Source organism: Carcharodon carcharias, chromosome 5 (genome assembly GCF_017639515.1).
Source record: "Carcharodon carcharias isolate sCarCar2 chromosome 5, sCarCar2.pri, whole genome shotgun sequence".
NCBI classification, from domain to species: Eukaryota; Metazoa; Chordata; class Chondrichthyes; order Lamniformes; family Lamnidae; genus Carcharodon; species Carcharodon carcharias.
The window spans coordinates 40,365,775-40,385,305 of record NC_054471.1 but is presented as its reverse complement, the minus strand read 5'-3'; the positions used below and the strand labels follow the sequence as shown (position 1 = coordinate 40,385,305).

Sequence of the window (19,531 nt, the reverse complement as noted above, 5' to 3'; positions counted from 1 at the left end):
AATCCCTCCATTAACATTAACATTACCTACACCACACAGACTGCAGTAGTTCAACAAGGCAGCTCACCACCACCTCCTCAATTAGGGTTGGGCAACAAATGCTGGCCTAGCCAGTGATGTCCACATCCCATGAATGAATAAAAAAAATCTCCCAAGAGGAATATAATCAAATCATGGCCTACTACACAAATTAAGTACAATATCATTTTACTAATAACAATACTTGTTATTGATAATTACTTTAAAATAAAACATATTAGGATGATTAATATCACTGCTGAGTTAAAAGAAAAACCTATCTCCACTTTGGAATGCACTGTGCATTCCCAGGTCAGCTATAACACAGTATGTCAGCTATAAACTTCCCAACTGGATGATACACGTCATCTGACACTTGTAAATTTAGAGTTGGTGGATAGGGATGTTAGGGGGAATGGGTGGCTTTATTTGTAGCAGAGGGTGAAGAGCTTGAAATGCAGACTTGGGCCTCTTTGCAGCTCTTCACTGTTTTACTTGACCTCCCATCACTGCTTGAAATTAAGGACCTTAATTAAGGATAAATTAAGTCTACAGAACCATGTTAGCGCAGGCAATGGCATGAGAATCCAGCTCTTCAAATTTAGTTTTGAATGGAGACCTAACATGGCCCTTGAAAATAAAAACATAAAATGCTGGAAAAACTCAGGTCTGGCAGCATCTGTGAAGAGAGAAACAGATATAATGTTTCGAATCCGTATGACTCTTCTTCAGAGCTCTGAAGAGTCATACGGACCCAAAAGTCAAAAAAAGCTCTGAAGAAGAGTCATACCGACCCGAAATGTAAAAAAAAAAGCTCTGGAAAAGTCATTTTGACTCAAAACATTAACTCTGTTTCTCTCCACAGATGCTGCCAGACCTGCTGAGTGTTTCCAGCACTTTGTTTTTATTTCAGATTTCCAACGTCCGCAGTATTTTGTTTTCATCATAGCCCTTAGAAACGTCGGTTTAAGAGCTTCCTCTACAGAAATACTGAGCACCTGTAATCGATGGCACTCTCAACATTAAAACATTTACAGAACTCAGGGTGGCAGCCTTCAATCTCATAAGATGACGATTTGTGCGATGGTAGTCAACTTTATTAAGCCTCGCCTAGTGTGACTCAGGAGCCCCACTCTAGCATGGCAGGAAGACAGTGGTCTGAGAAGGTGCACAATTCATTGGCCTCCATTTCCTTTGGGCCGTCTTCTCGGCCAGCTGAGCTTTTTATTTCTGCTTACCTCTTCCAATGCCCCTCCAAAAAGTCAGCCTCCAGGGGTCTTCAGCAACTGATTCCCAGTTGTCAGTGTCAATGTCTGCCAGCTTCACATCTCGCTTGCAAGCGTCACTGTAGCGGAGGGACAGGCGCCCAGGTGGTCATGATCCAGTGGCCAGTTCAACATACAGAAGGTCTTTGGACATACTGCTTTCATGCATCTGATGAATGTGGCCAAGCCTGCAGAGTTGTTTTAACAATAAATGCATACTGATAGAATTAGCACATTCCAGGACCTCCGAGTTGGTTACCTTGCTCTGCTGAGAAATGCTGAGGATATGCTTGAGACAGCGAAAGTGGAAACTGTTCAGCCTTTTCTCCTGCCTGGCATATGTTGTCCAGTTCTCACCAGTGGAGAGCAGTGTGCTGAGGACGTAGGCTTGGTAGACTCGCAGTTTGGAGTTCTCAGTCAGGTTGCAGTTGTTCCATGCCCTCTTACTCAGCTTGAGCAGAACACCACTAACACAGGCCTGTGAACTAGTCAGTGATTATGCATAGCACAGAGCCAGCTAAAAAAAAAAATCACTTCTTTAAATAAAAGCAAAATACGGCGGATGCTGGAAATCTGAAACAAAAGCAAAAATTGCTGGAAAAACTCAGCAGGTCTGACAGCATCTGTGAAGAGAAAGACAGAGTTAACGTTTCAAGTCTGTATGCCTCTTCATCAGAATTAGAGAAATAGAAATATGGTGAAATATAAGCTGTTTAAGGGGATTTTAAATGTTGGATTTGCAGGACCAATATTAATTGACACTAAATTTTGGGAGAAATGCATGGTCTTTGATCATGACCAGTAAGATAGAAGTAATCTGAACATCTTGATTTCAAATTCTAAATGATCAAATGATTCCAAATAATCTGTAATCTTATGTCCTTGTATATACCTCACTCTACCACTACCATCCAGCTAGGAGACCAACTCTGGTGCAATGAGGAGTGTAGGAGAAACTCTTTTCTTCTCCGCCGATGCTGCCAGACCTGCTGAGTTTTTCCAGGTAATTCTGTTTTTGTTATGAGTAAAGTGTTGGCAGGTGTCATCACCAGTACCATTAAGTAGAATTGACTCACTTGTAACCTGGTCACTGATGCTTAGTTTGAGTTCTGCCAGGACCAATTGATTCCAGGCCTCATGAAAGCCTTGGATCAAACAAAGACAAAAGAGCTAAATTCCAGAGGTGAGATGAAAGTAACTGCCCTTTACATCAAGGCATCATATACTTAGCACAATGGAAAATGGCTATGGTTTATGGAGGTCAATTGTCTCAGTCCGGGACTTTGCTGCAAGAGTTCCTCAGGGTAGTGTTCAGGGTCCAATTATCTTCAGCTGCTCACTGATGATTGCACAGTGCTCAGTTACATTTGCAACTCTTCAGATAATGAAGTTGTCCATGAAGCAAGACCTAGATAACATTCAGGTTTGGGTTGATAAGTAGCACGTAACATTTACAGCACATAAGTGCCAGACAATGACCATCTCCAACAAGAGGGAATCTAACCACCACCTCTGACATTCAACAGCATTATAATCACTGAATACCCCATCATCAACTTCCTGGCTTGTCGTCATTTTCACAAGTAACTTAAGTGGACCAAGTACACAAATACTGTGGCTATAAGAATAGGTCAGAGGATGAGAATTCAGCAGCAAATAACTCCTGAATTTGTTGAAATGCTCTCCACTTGCCCAGATTAGTACAGATCCAACAACATTCAAGAAAGTTCAACATCATCCAGGACAAAAAAGCACACTTGATAGGCACCCCATACACCACCACCAGCAGTCATGTGAATGAGCTACAAGATCCACAGCAGCATCTCGCCAAAGCTCCCTTGACAGAACCTTCCAAACCAATGATCTCTAACAGCTAGAAGAATAAGAGTAGTGGGTACATGGGAACACCACCACCTGCAAGTTCTTCTCCTCTAAGTCACTCACCATCTGGACTTGAAAGTATCCTTCATTGTTGCTGGACCAAATTTCTGGAATACCCTGACAGCACTGTGGGTATACCTACACTACATGGAATTTAATGATTCAATAGTCAGCTCACTACCTTTCCTAGGGCAATTGGAGATTGGCAATAAATGCTGGCTTTGCCTGCAATGCCCACATCTTATGAATAATACATTTTTAAAAAACGTACCCCATACAACTGAGCTGAGCAAACTAAAGCCGTGAAGAAATTCCGGCTTAAGAATGCAATTCTGTGTTTGACCCTTAGACCAAAATTGTTTAATTTGTTCAAACTTGTATCCTAACCTGCATCAAATCCTGTCACAGACTTACACAGACTTCCAGGCTGGCACCATCTCCAATTTAAAATTCTGAACTTTGTGTTTATTCCCTCATGGCCTCATTCTACTTCCATTACCTCCTCTTGTCCTACAACTATATGAGAATTAATTGTTTCTCAAATGTATCCTAGTTCCCTTCATCATGCAACTGACTGCCTTGTTTTCAGTGAATTTGGTCCAAAGCTCTGGAATTCCCTACCTAAATATCTCTAACTTTCTCCTCCTTTAAGACCTTCCTTAAAACCCAGCTCTTAAATCAAGCTTTAGTCAGTCCCCAATATCTCATCCTTCGGCTCAATGTCAATTTTTGTCTGATTACACTTCTGGGAAATGTTTTCCAACATTAAAGGTGCTATATAAATGCAAATTGAAGTTGTTTTCACTGCCCATCCATACCTCAGGTAACACTGAAGGAGATTTAATAGAGGGATTTTGTCTCTATATAAAAAGTTGCTTTAGCATCTTGCATTTCTATAGCATGGTTAAAATATTTTCAAAATCCTCAGACACTATAGCACACTGATGAGTAGAAAGATAATTAGATTAATTGACCAAATCCACAATCAAAAAGATTCACTGAGGAAACTTAAAAGGCAGGAGGAAAAGAGGCCCAAACGACTGAAAGATCTGCCTCCAATCAACAGTGTTGCGGATAAACAAGAGTGGATGCAATGGAAGCCAGATACTTTGTACCACGGGCTGGAATGTTGGGCTGAAGGAAGTTACAGAAATTAGATAGGGCAACGTGATGGAGGAGCTTAACAAAAACTAGAATTATTAATTTAGCCTGGTGGTAAAAATGGAGCCCATGGAAGTCAAAGAGGACAAGTGTAATGAGTGAACATGAAATCAGTGGAGGAAAGACAATGGAGTTTTAAATGAGGTGGAATGTCTGTAAAATTGGGCATGGGAGTAGTGAGAAGGGCATTGGAGTAACTATCTAGTTTTCAGCATGTTCAGAAAATGGAGGTGCTAGCAACAACAGACTTACCCTAAGAGCATCTAAGATATCAGTTTGTTCCAGCAGTTCTGGAAATGTTGCCAGCACTGGGTCAGAGATGAGATCTGCAAATAAAACAAACAAGGGAAATCAATGTTGATAGGTGTACATTATTATAGTACATCAAAAGTCTCTTTGTTCAAAGCAAATTAGACAAAGTACAAGAACTGGCCCAACTGGTCTAAAACCAGTAGCTTCCTGACTTCACTGTTTGGGCAGGGAGTGTTATGGATTGGGTAGTTAATGGAGCTGCTGCAGTGAGGTGAAAACAATCAGTATTAGTGTGCGACGTTTCAGTTGAGTTTAACATCTTAATGGAAGAATTGTTGATGGGGAGGCCCTTTTTCAAAAGGAAGTGGCCATTATGAGGAGAGATTGACTCATACTTGGACTGTTTCTACTGCTACTGAGGAAGCTAAGAGGAGATTTAACAATGAAAGATTTTGATCGAATGAATAGTAAAAGACTCTAGTTAAGAAATCAGTGTTAAGCAGTCATTCATTTAAAACTGTCACCAAGAGAGTGAGATTAGGGAAAAAAATCTTTATACCGAAGCATGGAATAATTTTCTAACTGGTTAAATTCCTGTTTGAATCTCTCTAATCCACAAAACAGAAATAGCTCTTATCAAAGTCACGGGTGACATTCTAAGTGACTGTGACAAAGTTAAACTATCCCTCCTTGTCCTTCTTGATTAGTCTGCAATTTGGCATTTTTAACCACACTATCCTTCTCTCTCCATCACCATCCTATTGGGAGGGACTGTACTCCACTCGCCTGGTCCCATTCTTATCTATCCAGCCCAGCCAGAGAATCACTTGCAATGGCTTCTCCTTCCACTCCCGCACTGTTACATCTAGCTTTCCTCAAGGATCTATCCATTGGTCGCTTCCCATTGTCATGTGCATGCTGTCCCTTGGTGACACCATTCGAAAACAAGAGATTCAATTTTCGCCATTGAAGCGGGAAATTTCCGGATTCGGCAGACCTTTCTCCATAAAAACAACCCCCACATAAACGATTTTTGCTCCAGGGGCGGGGCAGGGGGGTGCGCGGGGTGGTTTTTACAATGGTGTGATCGAGTCAGGCAGCGCTGCCACTGGAGGCAGTAGGGAGGTGGCCATGGAGGTGGGTAAGTGCCAAGGCAGACTGGTTAGAAGGCCTGCCTCAGTTCTCTGATACTTCAGTTCAGTTGTATAAAAATCTGTTAAGTCCTCTAGATCTCGACCATGCCCCCATGCCATCTCCATAGTCCCTCATACCCCCATGATATCTCCAAACCCCTTCATACTTCCATGCGACCTCCATAGCTACTCACCCAGTATCCACTGTGACAGCACTCACTCATACAATCTTCAATCAGAAAAATATTTCCATTCATGAATCCCATTGAAAACTTTTAAATCCCCTCAAGTGGTCAATTAGTTATAAAAACAAACACTCTTCTCACAGCCGATTCTTTAAAAGCCTCTTTAAAAGCTGTCAATCAAGATGTGAACTCAGCCTCCTGCCGAAATAAGTGGTTTTGAAACTCAGCCAAGAATTCATAATGGGTTCAGTTGTAATAACAACCCTTGGAACATGTCAACAATGAGGTCTATTGAAACTGCAGGAAAAGATGGCTAACGATTTTTCTAAGCTATGCCAGATAGCCTGTTAATTAATGATCTCCAGTAGCAGGAATCTGCTTTTTTACTCTGACAGCAGCAGATTTTTTCATCTTTAAAGGACTGGAGATTTAAATAATTTCTGATCAAAACACTTAAACAGATCTTATCTGCCCCTCAAGAGCATTTACGCCTCTTTCATATATCTGTGGGTTAAGGCCCTTGGAAAAGCAAAAATGGGGTCTGTTTGAACTCAGCACTAATTTCAAATGGCCTTGCTAAGTTGGTGTTTCCTGCCTGAGAGATTCACGCCCTTCCACCTTCCCCTCCGCCTCTGGAAAAACTGGAATCTGCTAGAAATGGGGGCGGGACCTCTGCATCCTGCTCGCCATTTTTAAAGGCCTCCAGATTTGGCCCAACTCTGAAAATCCAGCCCAAATTGTCAGTTTCCATTGTACATTGATGATATTCAGCTCTAACTACCACCACCTCTCTTGACCCTTCCACCACACTGAACTATAAGACTGCTCCTCCAATATCCAGCATTGTGTGAGCAGCAATTTGCTCCAATGGAATATCTCTCATCCTGAGATAAGCTCCAGCCTATACCCGCACCATTACTAAGTCCGCTAAAATCTTCCAACTATGTCCCTGCTTTGGCTCATTTGCTATTGAAATCCATACCCCTGCGCTTGATTTGACTTTACTATTACAAGGCACTCCTGGTCAGACTCCAACATTCTACCCTCTATAAATCTGAGTCATCTAAAACTCTGCTGCCTATGTCCTAACTCACACAAATCCCTTTCACCCATCATTCTGTGCTCACTGTCTTATACTGGCTCTCAGTTAAGGAATCCCTTGATTTTAAAAATACTTATCCTTTTTTCAAATCCCTCCATGGCCACACCTTCTGCTGCCAAATCTAAAGCTTTGGAATTCTACCTCTCTTTTCTCCATGAAGATACTCCTTAAAATCTCTCTTTGGCCAAGCATTTGGTCATCTATTTTAATATCGCCTTGCGTGACTTGGTGATGTTTTGTTGGATAACACTCCCGAGAAGCTCATGGGAAGTTTTACTTAATTCATTTTCATCTTTTAGAGATGCATTAGTAAATATTTGAAGCAGTGGACAATATAGTGTAATGGGGGCAGAGTGAGCAATGAAATTAGTTTAGGATTGTTCTTGCATAAAACAATGTGCAAAAGAATCATTCTCCTGTGCTATAAACTTCAATGGCTATCTGAGAATTTATTCCCTTATGGCATAGAACATTTCATTGATGCAACAGGGTAATGGTATTCTCAGTGATAATAGTTTTTACTGCTTTCAAAAGATCAAACAATACAATGTACATATCAGTGCTGTTAAAACAATTCCCAATCATGGGCACACCAGTTGCTGGAAGAGCCTCGAATGCCCTTATCTAACAGGTATGAGATCCTAGCTGCCTGTGGGTGACGGCAAAGTCTGTAGGGTGAACCAGCAAACTAGCCACGCCACAATTTTAATAATTTAAATCACTAAACACATCTGATCAGTCAAGTCTGCTTGAACTTCCATGAGGAGAAGGGTGGGGATTAGTACTGTCTAACCATGAAAAAGGCTGTGGATTCTCAGTCATTGAGTATATTCAAGGCTGAGATCAATTTTGGGCTTTAATGGAGTCAAGGAATGTTAGGATAGGTGGGAAAGTGAAGTTAAAACAGAGGATCAGCCGTGACCTTATTAAATGGCAGAGCAAGCTAGAGCAATTGTAGGGCCTGCACCGACAGTAATTTTCACTTTTAGATTAGTGCAGATTTTTAGTCTGTGTTCTCACCAGCTGTTTGCATATTAACTCGGTCTTTAAGAAGCGCATCTGCAAGTAACTGTCGATAAAATGCCAGCAGGCAGATGTAGCAATTTGGGCCGACCAGAGTTTCTGGAAGCAAGCTGTAAATAAAGTAAGAAAGTACTTAATAAGAGTCAATCGAACTGTAACTGTTACATTATAGCTCTAGTATGTAGGCCTATACTATTCCACAGCTTCTGCAGTGTCCACATAAACACGTAGCCACAGCACCTTCCAAACCCACAACCGCTACCAACTGGAAGGACAAGGGCAGCAGACACATGGGAACACCATTACCTGGACATTCCCCTCCAAATCACTCACCATTCTGACTTGGAAATACATCGCCATTCCTTCATTGTTGCTGGGCTAAAATCCTGGAACTCCCTCCCTAACAGCACTGTGGGTACACCACATGGACTGCAGTGGATCGAGAAGGCAGCACACCGCCACCTTCTCAAAGACAATTAGAGATGAGCCTAGCCAGCAATGCCCATATCCCATGAATAGATTTTAAAAAAGCACTAAGAGTACACCTACACCATTTAGACTGCAGTGGTTCAAGAAGTTAGCTCACCATCATCTCCTCAAGGGCAAACTGGATTGGACAACAAATAATGGTCTTGGCCTTGCCATGGATGCCCAGCTCCCATGAAAGAATAAAAAACTCCCTTCTTTCCTCCTTTAAAACTCACCCCTCAAAACCTAACTCTGACCAAACTTTTGATCATCCCCCACAATATCTCCTCGTATGTCTTCATGTCAATATTTGTTTGTTAACAGACTATGAAGTGCCTTGGCATGTTTTTATTCCAATTTGAGGAACAGGGGCTGCTTTGCTTAATGCAGATTTATGACAATAAAGTGATTTTATTTTAGTATTTTCAGCCTAAAGTCATAGGGCAGAATTTTCTGATCCCGCTGCTGGCGGGCGTGATAGGAGGCATGCGTGCAAAATATGGCAGGACCCACTTCACAACAGTGTGAAGGCAGGCCAACGGCGGGCAGCATTTCTCACCATCGGTCAGTGGGGAGCTAATTGTAATACATTAGCATATAATTAAAAGGCCATCCCTCCAGGCTCTGGGAACCTGCCGTATCGTCTGTCCACATCAGCGGGAAAGCAGGCCAAGGTGTTTCACAACATCACGCAAGTGACGTGCACTTGGTGGCCTTCACTTTACGGGAACTGAGGTGAGGTGAGCAACTTGCCTGTTGTTTACAGGTCTCAGTGACACCGGAGGGGACGGGGGAAACTGATGCCTGACCCCGCAGGCGACTGCTGAGGGGTGGAGGATGTCCGGGGCAAGTGCTGGCCAGACTCGGAGGTGGCTGCTTGTGGCGGGGGGGGGGTCATGTGTTGCCCTCACACTGCATCCCGTGCACAGGCAATCGAGGTGGGGGGCAGAGTAAGTGAGGGAAATGACCACGCATTCAGGACACCTGTATAAACTGACCATGCCTCTGCAACTAAGACAGATCAGGCGCAGCCACAGTGATATTATTGGGGTCAGGCTCCTAGCCTGCCCACCCATGCAAGCATCACAGAGGCACCAAAGGGCCACCAAGCACTCCATACCTTACCCAGCTTCCAGCCCCCACCTCCCCGGCACAGACTTCAAGTCCACCACCACTTTATTGGACCGCAGAGCAGTTGGCCTGCAAACGTTGTACAATCTCCTCGCCAATGCTGGCCATGTAGTCATTAATGCTGGAGGCGCTCACAGCCCTTTGCAATCTCAGTATCCTGGTTTGGACCTGTGTCCCCCATGTCACAGGTTGACAGGGCAGCCATACAGCGCATTCATCTCTGGCCATCCGAGGGGTGACCAGCATTCTTCGTGAAGCATTAAGGGGCAGTCACACAGGGCCAGGAAAGGTGCTAAATATAGCCATGATAACCACATCTCTTTCCCTCTTTCATGCTGCAGGACCACGTCAGGATCATGGATCCTGGTGACCTAGCTGTATGCCTGTTGGCCTACAGAGACCATAGAAGAAGGAGAAAGGGACTGAGGCTCCTGGCCGCGCAAAGGCAGGAGCAGCAACCTCATGAAGGGGCAGCAGGGGCTCCTGCACACACTGCCCGGGGGCGACAGTGAGCCGTGGCTGGTCCAGGCCTAACGACACCCACAGTCTACATACGCCGCCTGCCATTCCTGCAGATGACTGAGAACCAGTGTCGCTGACAACTGCGCATGCCTAGGGATCAGGTGGCTCACATCTGCCACTTACTGCAGGACGTGGCACCAAGGGGACATGGAGGGCATCACTGCCAGTGGCTGTGAAAGTGACCGCTGCAATTTCTATGCCAGTGGCTCCTTTCAGGACTCCACAGGTGACCTCTGTGGATTTCACAATCCACCACCCACAAATGCATCCATGAGGTTGTGGATGCCATCTTCTCCATGGCACACAACTTTGTGCATTTCGCCTGGGACTGGAACAGCCAGGATGGCAAGGGCCAATGGATTCGCCCTGCTCTCGGGATTCCCACAAGTGCAGGGTGCAACTGACTGCACTCTTGTGGCGCTCAGGTCTCCATCACTACACAAAGTGGACCACATCAGCTGCAAGGGCTTCCATACACTGAACTTGCAGCTGGTATGCGACCACCAGAAGGTACGCGCACGGTTTCCAAGGAGTGTGCACGCGCCTACATCCTGAGTCGCTCGCAGATCCCTGCAGTCTTCCAGGGTCCAAAGAGGCTGCAGGTTGGCTCCTTGGGGATAAGGGTTACCCGCAGAGGCCGTGGCTGATGACACCCGGGCGGCGGCCTCAGACTGCAGCAAAAGCTCACAACTCAGTGAAGCAGACTATCGGGATACTGAAGAAGCGGTTCCTGTGCCTGAACCAGTCTGGTGGAGCCCTGCAATACAATCCGCAGAGGGTGTCACACATCGTCATCATCTGCTGCGTCCATTACAACCTGGCGCTGCAACAGGGTGAGGTGCTGGCTTTGGAAGAGATGGAGGAGCTGCCTGTCTCCTCCAATGAGGAGGACACTGACGGAAATGAGGGTGAGGGAGTCCTCGATGGTGACGATGACGGGGATGAGGCTCTCACACTGGCTAGACGAGGCAGGCGCACTCGGGAGGCCCTGATAGCTGCCAGATTTGTGGAGGATGATGACGACATACAGTGAGGTGTCCCCATAGATCTTCACATCACAGTTGTAAACATTTGACTCCAGGCTTATTTCAGCGCCAATACCCTCTGTGAGAATGCCCCTGTCAAGGAGATACAGTGGAGGCCCTTATAGCTGCTCAATCACAGGAGGATGAAGACAACATGCAGTCAGGACACTTCACAGATTTTCACATTGCCTCTGAGAATGTCTGACTCCTGTCTAACCGAGGACAGCTCGTTTGCACTCCATGATCAGGGCTGTCTAAGAGACGCAGCCATGAAACTTTAGATGCATCTGATGCTGTGTCTGTCTTCAACACGTCAGCTCTTCAGGAGCTGGTGCACAGCATCACTGGTCGCAGATGCTGCTGTGACAGGGGCCAGCCCCACCTTAAAGGTGCTGAGAGCACACAGAGTATGAGAGAACTCTGTGGTGCCTGCCCACTACATTCTGGCAGCAATAACCAGCACTGCCGAGGTGCAGGCATCAGTTATGTTTCCATGGAGTGTGAGGCTGGACCATCACTGTGGTGTGAAGGCTGCACAGAGCACAGGGAAAAGGCCCTGGACTGAAACATCTGCATTTTATCTTGTGTAGAAAGGTTTCACATCTGAGTGACAAGAACACTGCTCATCAGAACAAGGAGCCATAGGCAGGAAGACAGTCTTGGGAGTTTATTGACAATAGTGAACATTATGTACAAGTGATTAGCACCCATGCCCAGGCTGTGCAACCAATTCTCCTTAACTTTCTTAACCCTGCCGCTACATCTTGGTGCTTTCTGGACATCCACAGCGGAGGTGGAGGCAGCCTGCTGACTGTGATGCCCTGTCTGTGATTACTTTGGCGGGTGTCCTCTGGAGGGCTGAGACTTGAGGGCCCTGGTCTGCTTTCAGAGTCCTGCTGTGTGGCAGTGGCACCCTCCTCGACCTGTGAAGCTGGATTTGCAGAGGTCACAGGAAGAGGGGAGTCAGGTGGGCCAGTCACTCCCAGAGTCACCTGGATGGATGGCCCCAGAGCGTGCACCTGCTTATCCTCCTCCCTATGGGTGCCCGACGGCCCCTGCCCGACTCCAGGAGCGGGAAGGGATAGCTCGAGTAAGATTGAACTGCCCAGCACCCCTCTCGTGTACACGCTGTTGGAGGCCAAAGATGGAGTTAAGCCGGCGCAGCAGTGCAAGAGTGACATCCTGGACTAAGGTCTCCATGTCGGCCGCCAACCTGCCAGTGTTGACCTCGGTGCGTTGCAACGCTGGTGCTATTGCCTCAGTGTGAAGGCGAATGGACTCCTCCATCATGCCTTGCAATCTGAGGAGTGCAGCGGCCATCCCTTCCTGATGTTCCCGAGCTTGCCTTTGCAGCTCCAGCAACTGTGACATGACCGAGTCCAGGGGCCCATCATCTGACTCGGTCTCAGCAACATTCTGGCCTCCAGCAGTCCTTTGAGTGCCGGGGACATGGGAAGTTCCTGCCTCTGCCTGCTGTGGATCAGAAAGTGCGATGTGCTCACCAGATTGTGGTCCCAAGGCTACTCTAAAGCTGGGTCCCACTGAGGTGTGTGTCTCTGCGCTGGTGGAGGATGTGGGTGAGTGCTGTGGCGGGTCTTCAGGGAGGATGACTTCAGATTCCTCTTCAGAGGTTTCTTTGGAGCTTGCTTGGAGGCTCTGGGTCGTGGACTCTGTCGGCTGCTTCCTAGATATGCCTGCGAAAGCAGGGGGAGATTATTAGTGCATGGCAATGGCCTGTGAAAGAGGACACATCACTCATGGCATGGTTGTCTGGTGGATGTTGCATTGCTGGATCCTCACTTGGTAGAGCAGAGCCGACCTCGGCGTCAGCACAGGACCAGTCCCAGTCATGGCTGGCCAGCTGGATGGCTCTGTTTTCAAATTCTATCAGAACTTTGAATTCTGGCATCCCTCCACCTGTCTGTGACCTTTCCTTCCTGTTGTGAGCCAGTTTGTGCTGCATGGATAGAGATGGGGAGAGTGTATCAGGACGCTTGCCAGGCCAGATGATAAGTATGCCCGGCCTGTGTGGGTGGCGAGTGGTCCCATGGACGGATGAGGGCAATGATGGTGTGAGAGAAAGAATGAATGGTGATGTCCCTTGCACTGGCAGTTAGTGAGGGCCCTGTGGATGTGTGATGGGTTTGTTAGTGAGAGAGTTGGGAGTGATGAAAAGTGTGACTTACCCTGGCGGAACGGAGGATATCATTCATCCTTTTGCGGCACTGGGTGGCTGTCCTCTTCTGAAGGGCGTTGGCACTAACCACCACCTCTTCCCAAGCCGGGTTGGTGATACTGCTACCCATCCTGCGGCCAGAGTGGGGGTAAGAGCACATCCTGGCAGGACTCCACAGCATCCAACAGTCACTCCAGGGACCCGTCGTTGAAGCAGTATTTTTACCTTTGTAGGCCATGTCTCCCAGACAACGGTGGTGAGCTGGTGGTGATGAGCACTTTGCTGGCGGCTGCCTTTTAAAGATGACGACCGGCATGCTGCAGCAGTGGGGTGTAGGCGAGTGGGTGAATAAGAGCCCAGTGGCCATGGAAACGGCATGTTTCACCAGCGTGAATAAATAATGAGGCGGGCTTGGGAAGATACGGTGTAAAAACCTGCCATTTTCATCGGCAGGTAGGACTCCATTTTACCCACCCGCTACTGCACTTATTGCAATTCTGGGAAAATTCAGCCCCTAGTAATAAAGACAAACTGAACCAATGGGTAATTTTTTTTCCCACTTCCTGACTTATGCAAGTTGGTTGTCCAGACATTAAGGTTACTTCAGAAGGTCCTAGTACCACTTTACAAATTCTAATGTAGTTCTTTTTTTTTTTTACAATAAACACTTTTGTCCTTTTCCAGCTATTTTTTTCTCTTCTTCCTCCTCCTTGTTAAGCCATTGATTCACTGTTGTAGTAGAACACTACAGGTTTATGACTCACACCCTCACCAGCAAAAGAAACATAAAAATAAGACATTGAAACAGGACAAGCACTGCACTCAGCAATGACAGAAGAACACTGTCTAAGGAAGAAGGATGTCCAAACAGAAGACCTTAAGTGCTACGGAAGTTGATCACTCTGTCACTTTGGTTTAAGATTGTATGTGCTAGTTGATCCTCGTGAACCACTGAATCATTAAATATAATATCTGACTAAAGTGAAGTGCAGAGTAGTCTAAGTTTTTTGGACCATCTAACTGCTAGGTCCACAAATTATTGGGAAGTCAATAATTATTACACCATCTAGAGACATTGCCCTGACCTTTTAAGATATATTGTTCAAATATTTATCCACATCCCTTTTAAAAGTTATTATGTATTCTCTTTCCAGCACTATTTCTGGTAGAGCATTCAATGGCCTAGCTGTGTAAAAAAAAAAATTCTCTCAATTTCTTCCTTTGTCCTTTTGGTGATGATCTTAAATTTATGTCATCTGGTGAATGGAAATAGTTCCTCTCTACTTACCTGATTAGAACCTAGGGAATGTATTTTGACAGTGGCCCTTGTCCACGAAGAGCTGCAGAAACCCTGGAAAAATGCTGCTTATACTATTTTCTGGGGTTTCCACAGCGCTTCAGGTATAAGTCCTGCAGATAAGCGGGAGATCCCCTAGAAATTCATTCCCCTGCATCATCCTCCCACATATCCTAAATGAATGAAAAACATTAGACCCTCATCAGAGTTACTTGCACATCTCAGTGAGGGTGCAATTCATATTCAACAAAAAGACCTATTCAAAAAGGGATTGATATGGTTTGGTCATCTTACAAGATAAATTGTCATGTCATAGATCATAAATACTTACTTCAGAATATTTCTCATCTGTCTAGTAGGTGATTTCAGCTTTACTAGCAGTTTTGGTTGTTTCCTGGGTGCCATCAGCTGTTCAAAAAGATTTGCTAAAGTAGAACGGCAAAACAAGATTAGGATATAGTTCAAGGTATCAGGAATATTTGCATAAAAATGCTTAACGTCTCACCTCTCTTAGAAACTGTTGGATCAACTTCTAATCCTTTCTCATAAGGTGTTCCACCATTTAATACTATTTCATAGGTCCTATAATATTCATGAAAAAATACCAAACAAATGCACAAACATCAATATTTTTGGTAGGCAACTGAGAAATCTACATCAGAAAAATCACAAACTTGAATGGATATTATCATAGTGCAAGACATTTATACAGTATCTGACACATACCAAGCAGTGTTGCAGGAAGAGGGGATGAGGACACTGCACAGGAAGTGGAAATGAAGGTAAGGGTCGTAACAAAGCATGGGAAACAAGTACATTTTCAGGAAGCTCCTGAGGGAGGGGGGAGGAAGGGACCATTAATGCAGAGAGAAAGGGAACATACAGCAATGCAAGGAAAATGCCACAAAATACATTTTTGACATTTCTTTTGCAATCACCATCACTAAACTGAGCTAAAATCACTCAATATAATTTTATAAACATTTAAAATAATGGAGCAAATCACATGAGCCATGAGTCTGAATGTCCAATGAGCTTTTGATGGGAAAGGCCCCTCCCCTATTTCTATCAGCAACAAGGATCGAAAAATTACCACTCATGCATCGTGAAAAATACAAAAAAAATGTTCTATGCCCTTCCTTGTTATGTGCTCCAAATACAGAGCAAAGAGCTACTGACTATTACAGATTATACGTAGGATGTTAAAGGGACATACTTCAAGAGAAATTTAAAGTTACAATCTGATTTTACAATCTGGCAATGGTCATAAAGTACTAAGGCAAGCCGCAACTGTGATTCAGCACCTTTATCCACTGAGTAATATACAGACCAGGTGCAAGGTACCACCCCAAGTTTGTTCAAGTTACATAAGTTTGCAAATGCCACAAGAAGATCCTCTGATGAAGGAGGCAGTCGAAAGCAACATGTGATATTGAGGGCATGAGAAGTTTGGACAGTTATCACTTATTATGCCAATATTAGGGACCTGGTTTTAATTTTAGAAATTGGATTACACTGCACAGGATTCATAAGAGCAGAACATGAGTCTAAGGGTCCAATATGGCAAGTGGTGTGCACATGCTCATTTTACACCAGTGGCAGGCATGTGCTCATTTCACACTAACATCTAGAATGACAAGGGCAGCAGATGCATGGGAACACCACCATCTGCAAGTTCCCTTCCAAGTCACACACCATCATGACTTGGAAATACAACGCTGTTCCTTACCTGTCGCTGGGTCCTTCCCTAAGAGCACTGTGGGTGTACCTACACCACATGCAGGACTGCAGCAGTTCAAGAAGGCAGCTCACCACCACCTTTTCAAGGACAATTAGGGATAGGCAATAAATGCTGGCCTAGCCAGCGATGACCACATCCCATGGACGACTAAAAAAAAGCATACCACTCTCCATACTGGTAAAAACTAGCTCTGGGGGCATCAAGGCACATGGCTGAAACAGGCATTATGCAATTGCAAATGGGGCTGTAATGCCCATCTCAGGGCCCATTTGTAAAACTGGATTGCACATGACTGCAGCATGTACCATGCACGTTGTGGTCAATTTCTCCAGTTCCTTGGCAGCCTAACCAGTAGTCCACAAAAGTGGTCTGAAATTTTGAACTGCTTTACCTGTATTATTTTAAAAGCCACGTTAAATCTGTTGGGTCACTTCCAGCCACCACTAGCCCAACAACTAACTCTGGTGTCACCAAGGCTGCCTACTTCCATCTCCATAAAATTATTTATCTCTGCCCGTCTCAGTTCATTTGCTGCTGAAACTCTCCCATGCCTCTGTTCCCTCCAGACTCAGCTGTTCTAGTAGCCCCAAGACTAACCTCCCAAATTGCCTCCATAAACATGAACTCATCCAAAACTCTGCTGCCTAACTGATCCTAAGTGGCACTAAGACCTGTTCACTCATTATCTATGCTTCCGGTCACGCAATACCTCGATCGTAAAATTCTTGCCTTTGTTTTCAAAATCCTCATTGGTACATCACTGCTTACTTCTTTAAACTACTGCTGGTCAACAATCCTATGAAATCTCTGTGCTCCTCCGTTTTTGGCCTCTTGTGCATTCCTGATTTCTGTATTCCACCACTTGCTGCTGTGCCTTCAGCTGCCTCGGCCCCAAGTTTTGGAATTCTCTCCTTAAATGTCCTGAATTTTCCCTTCTCCTCCAAAATGCTCCTTAAAACTGACCTCTTTGACCAAGCTTTTGGTCACCTGTTCTAATTCTGTGCCTCAGTGTTAAATTTTGTCTGATAGCACTTCTGTAAAGTGCATTGGGATGTTTAATTACATTAAGAGCACTATATAAATGAAAGTTGTCACTTTTGTTGTTTAAGCCAGCTAATCTTACTACCCCTAGGACCAGCAAGCTGTCACTGAGGTCACTCACTGATCCATCGGTGCATACAACAGATGCTGCACCAGGGCCATGCCCTAATGTAGACAAAATTCAATTTCCAGCTCAAGAATCTTCTAATTAATGAAGAGTTTTGGTATTTTAATATAATCTAATGTTATGTTGATAACTCTTATCTAATTTTAAAAATACATTTAATTATGGCTTTAGCTGATCAGCCACTTGTCTTTGTGTAATATTTTCTGAAGTGAGTGTGAGGGTGTGGAGTTACTGCTTAATCTAGTAACAGTATTGCATCAAGGATCAATATTAATCTCAGGGTCAATATAGTCATTTTGGACAAAAAGCAAAAACAATCTTTTTCGCATCTTAAAAGAACATGGTTCCCGTACAGGAAATATTGTCAGGCCATTGAATAAGAAAACAGTGCTAAATAACTTTATATGTAATTCTTACAGGTTTGAGTTAAAATTTACTTTTATTTTTCCATTGATTAAGTTCTCTTTTACAAAGCATTCATTTACCTGTGAGGAACAGCATCTCCATTAGCAGTGAACAGCTTTAGAAAAGCCCAACCACAGCTTAACTCTCCTTGATGTCCGGTAGACTATGATATGAAAGAGATTCAATTAAAAAGCATGCGGAGGAAAAAATGTTTTTCAACTTGGTAGCTTTATTCAAATTCAAACACAATAGGATAAACAATAAGAACATTGCTCGAAATATCAATGTTAATTAAAATGGAAGAAAGTTAAACCCTGACAAACGCACAAGAAAAAGTTCCTGCACTGTCATTTCATTAAATTAAGTAGAATATTTACTTAAATGAGATCTGTTTCCAAAATGCATAAACATTTTTTATTTATTCGTGGGTGTGGGCTTCGCCAGCAGATCCAGCATTTATTGCCTATCCCAAGTTGCCTTGAGAAGTGGTGGTGAGCTGCCTTCTTGAGCTGCTGCAGTCTATATGGTGTAGGTACACCCACAGTGCTGTTAGGAAGGGAGTCCCAGGATTTTGACCCAGCGACAGTGAAGGAATGGTGATATATTTCCAAATCAAGATAGTGAGTGACTTGGAGAGGAACTTCCAGGTGGTGGTGTTCCCATGTATCTGCTGCCCTGGACCATCTAGACGGTAATGGTCATGGGTTTGGAAGGTGCTGTCGAAGGAGCTTTGGTGAATTCCTGCAGTGGTACACTGCTGCTACTGTGGTGGAGGGAGTGAACGTTTGTGGATGTGGTGCCAATCATGTGGGCTGCTTTGTCGTGGACGGTGTCAAGCTTCTTAAGTGTTGTGGGAGCTGCACTCATCCAGGCAAGTGGGGAGTATTCCATCACATTCCTGACTTGTGCCTTGTAGATGGTGGACAGGCTTTGGGGAGTCAGGAGGCAAGTTACTCGTCGCACGATTCCTAGCCTCTGACCTGCTCTTGTAGCCACAGTATTTACATGGCTAGTCCAGTTCAGCTTCTGGTCAATGGTAACCCCCAGGATGTTGATAGTGGGGGATTCAGTGATGGTAATGCCATTGAACATCAAGAGGTGATGGTTGGATTCTCTCTTGTTGGAGGTGGTCATTGCCTGACACTTGTCTGGCGCAAATGTTACATGCCACTTGGCAGCCCAAGCCTGGATATTTGTCCAGGTCTTGCTGTATTTGGACAGTATCTGAGGAGTCAGGAATGGTGCTGAACATTGTGCAATCATCAGCAAACATCCCCACTTCTGACCTTAAGATGGAAGGAAGGTCATTGGTGAAGCAGCTGAAGATGGCTGAGCCGAGGACACTACCCTCAGGAACTCCTGCAGCAAGGTCCTGGAGCTGAAATGACTGACCTCCAACAATCACAACCATCTTCCTTTGTGCTAGGATTGACTCCAACCAGCAGAGAGTTTTCCCTCTGATTTCCATTGATTCCAGTGTTGCTAGGGCTCCTTGATGCCACACTTGGTCAAATGCTGCCTTGACCTTAAGGGCAGTCACTCTCACCTCACCTTGGGAGTTCAGTTCTTTTGTCCATG

General features: G+C 44.8%; 1 protein-coding gene across 3 annotated transcripts in view; it reads right to left on the bottom strand.

The window, feature by feature from the left end:
* nphp1 (nephronophthisis 1) overlaps positions 1-19,531 on the bottom strand; it is a 172,054-nt gene that overhangs the window by 67,076 nt on the left and 85,447 nt on the right. For all 3 annotated transcript variants that reach the window (XM_041188671.1, XM_041188674.1, XM_041188672.1), the window contains exons 14-18: positions 18,034-18,116; positions 15,145-15,221; positions 14,971-15,064; positions 8,018-8,130; positions 4,578-4,651 (exon numbers count right to left, since the gene is read on the bottom strand). In XM_041188671.1, the coding sequence (XP_041044605.1) occupies positions 4,578-4,651; positions 8,018-8,130; positions 14,971-15,064; positions 15,145-15,221; positions 18,034-18,116 (441 nt within the window). The remainder of the gene's footprint in view (positions 1-4,577; positions 4,652-8,017; positions 8,131-14,970; positions 15,065-15,144; positions 15,222-18,033; positions 18,117-19,531) is intronic.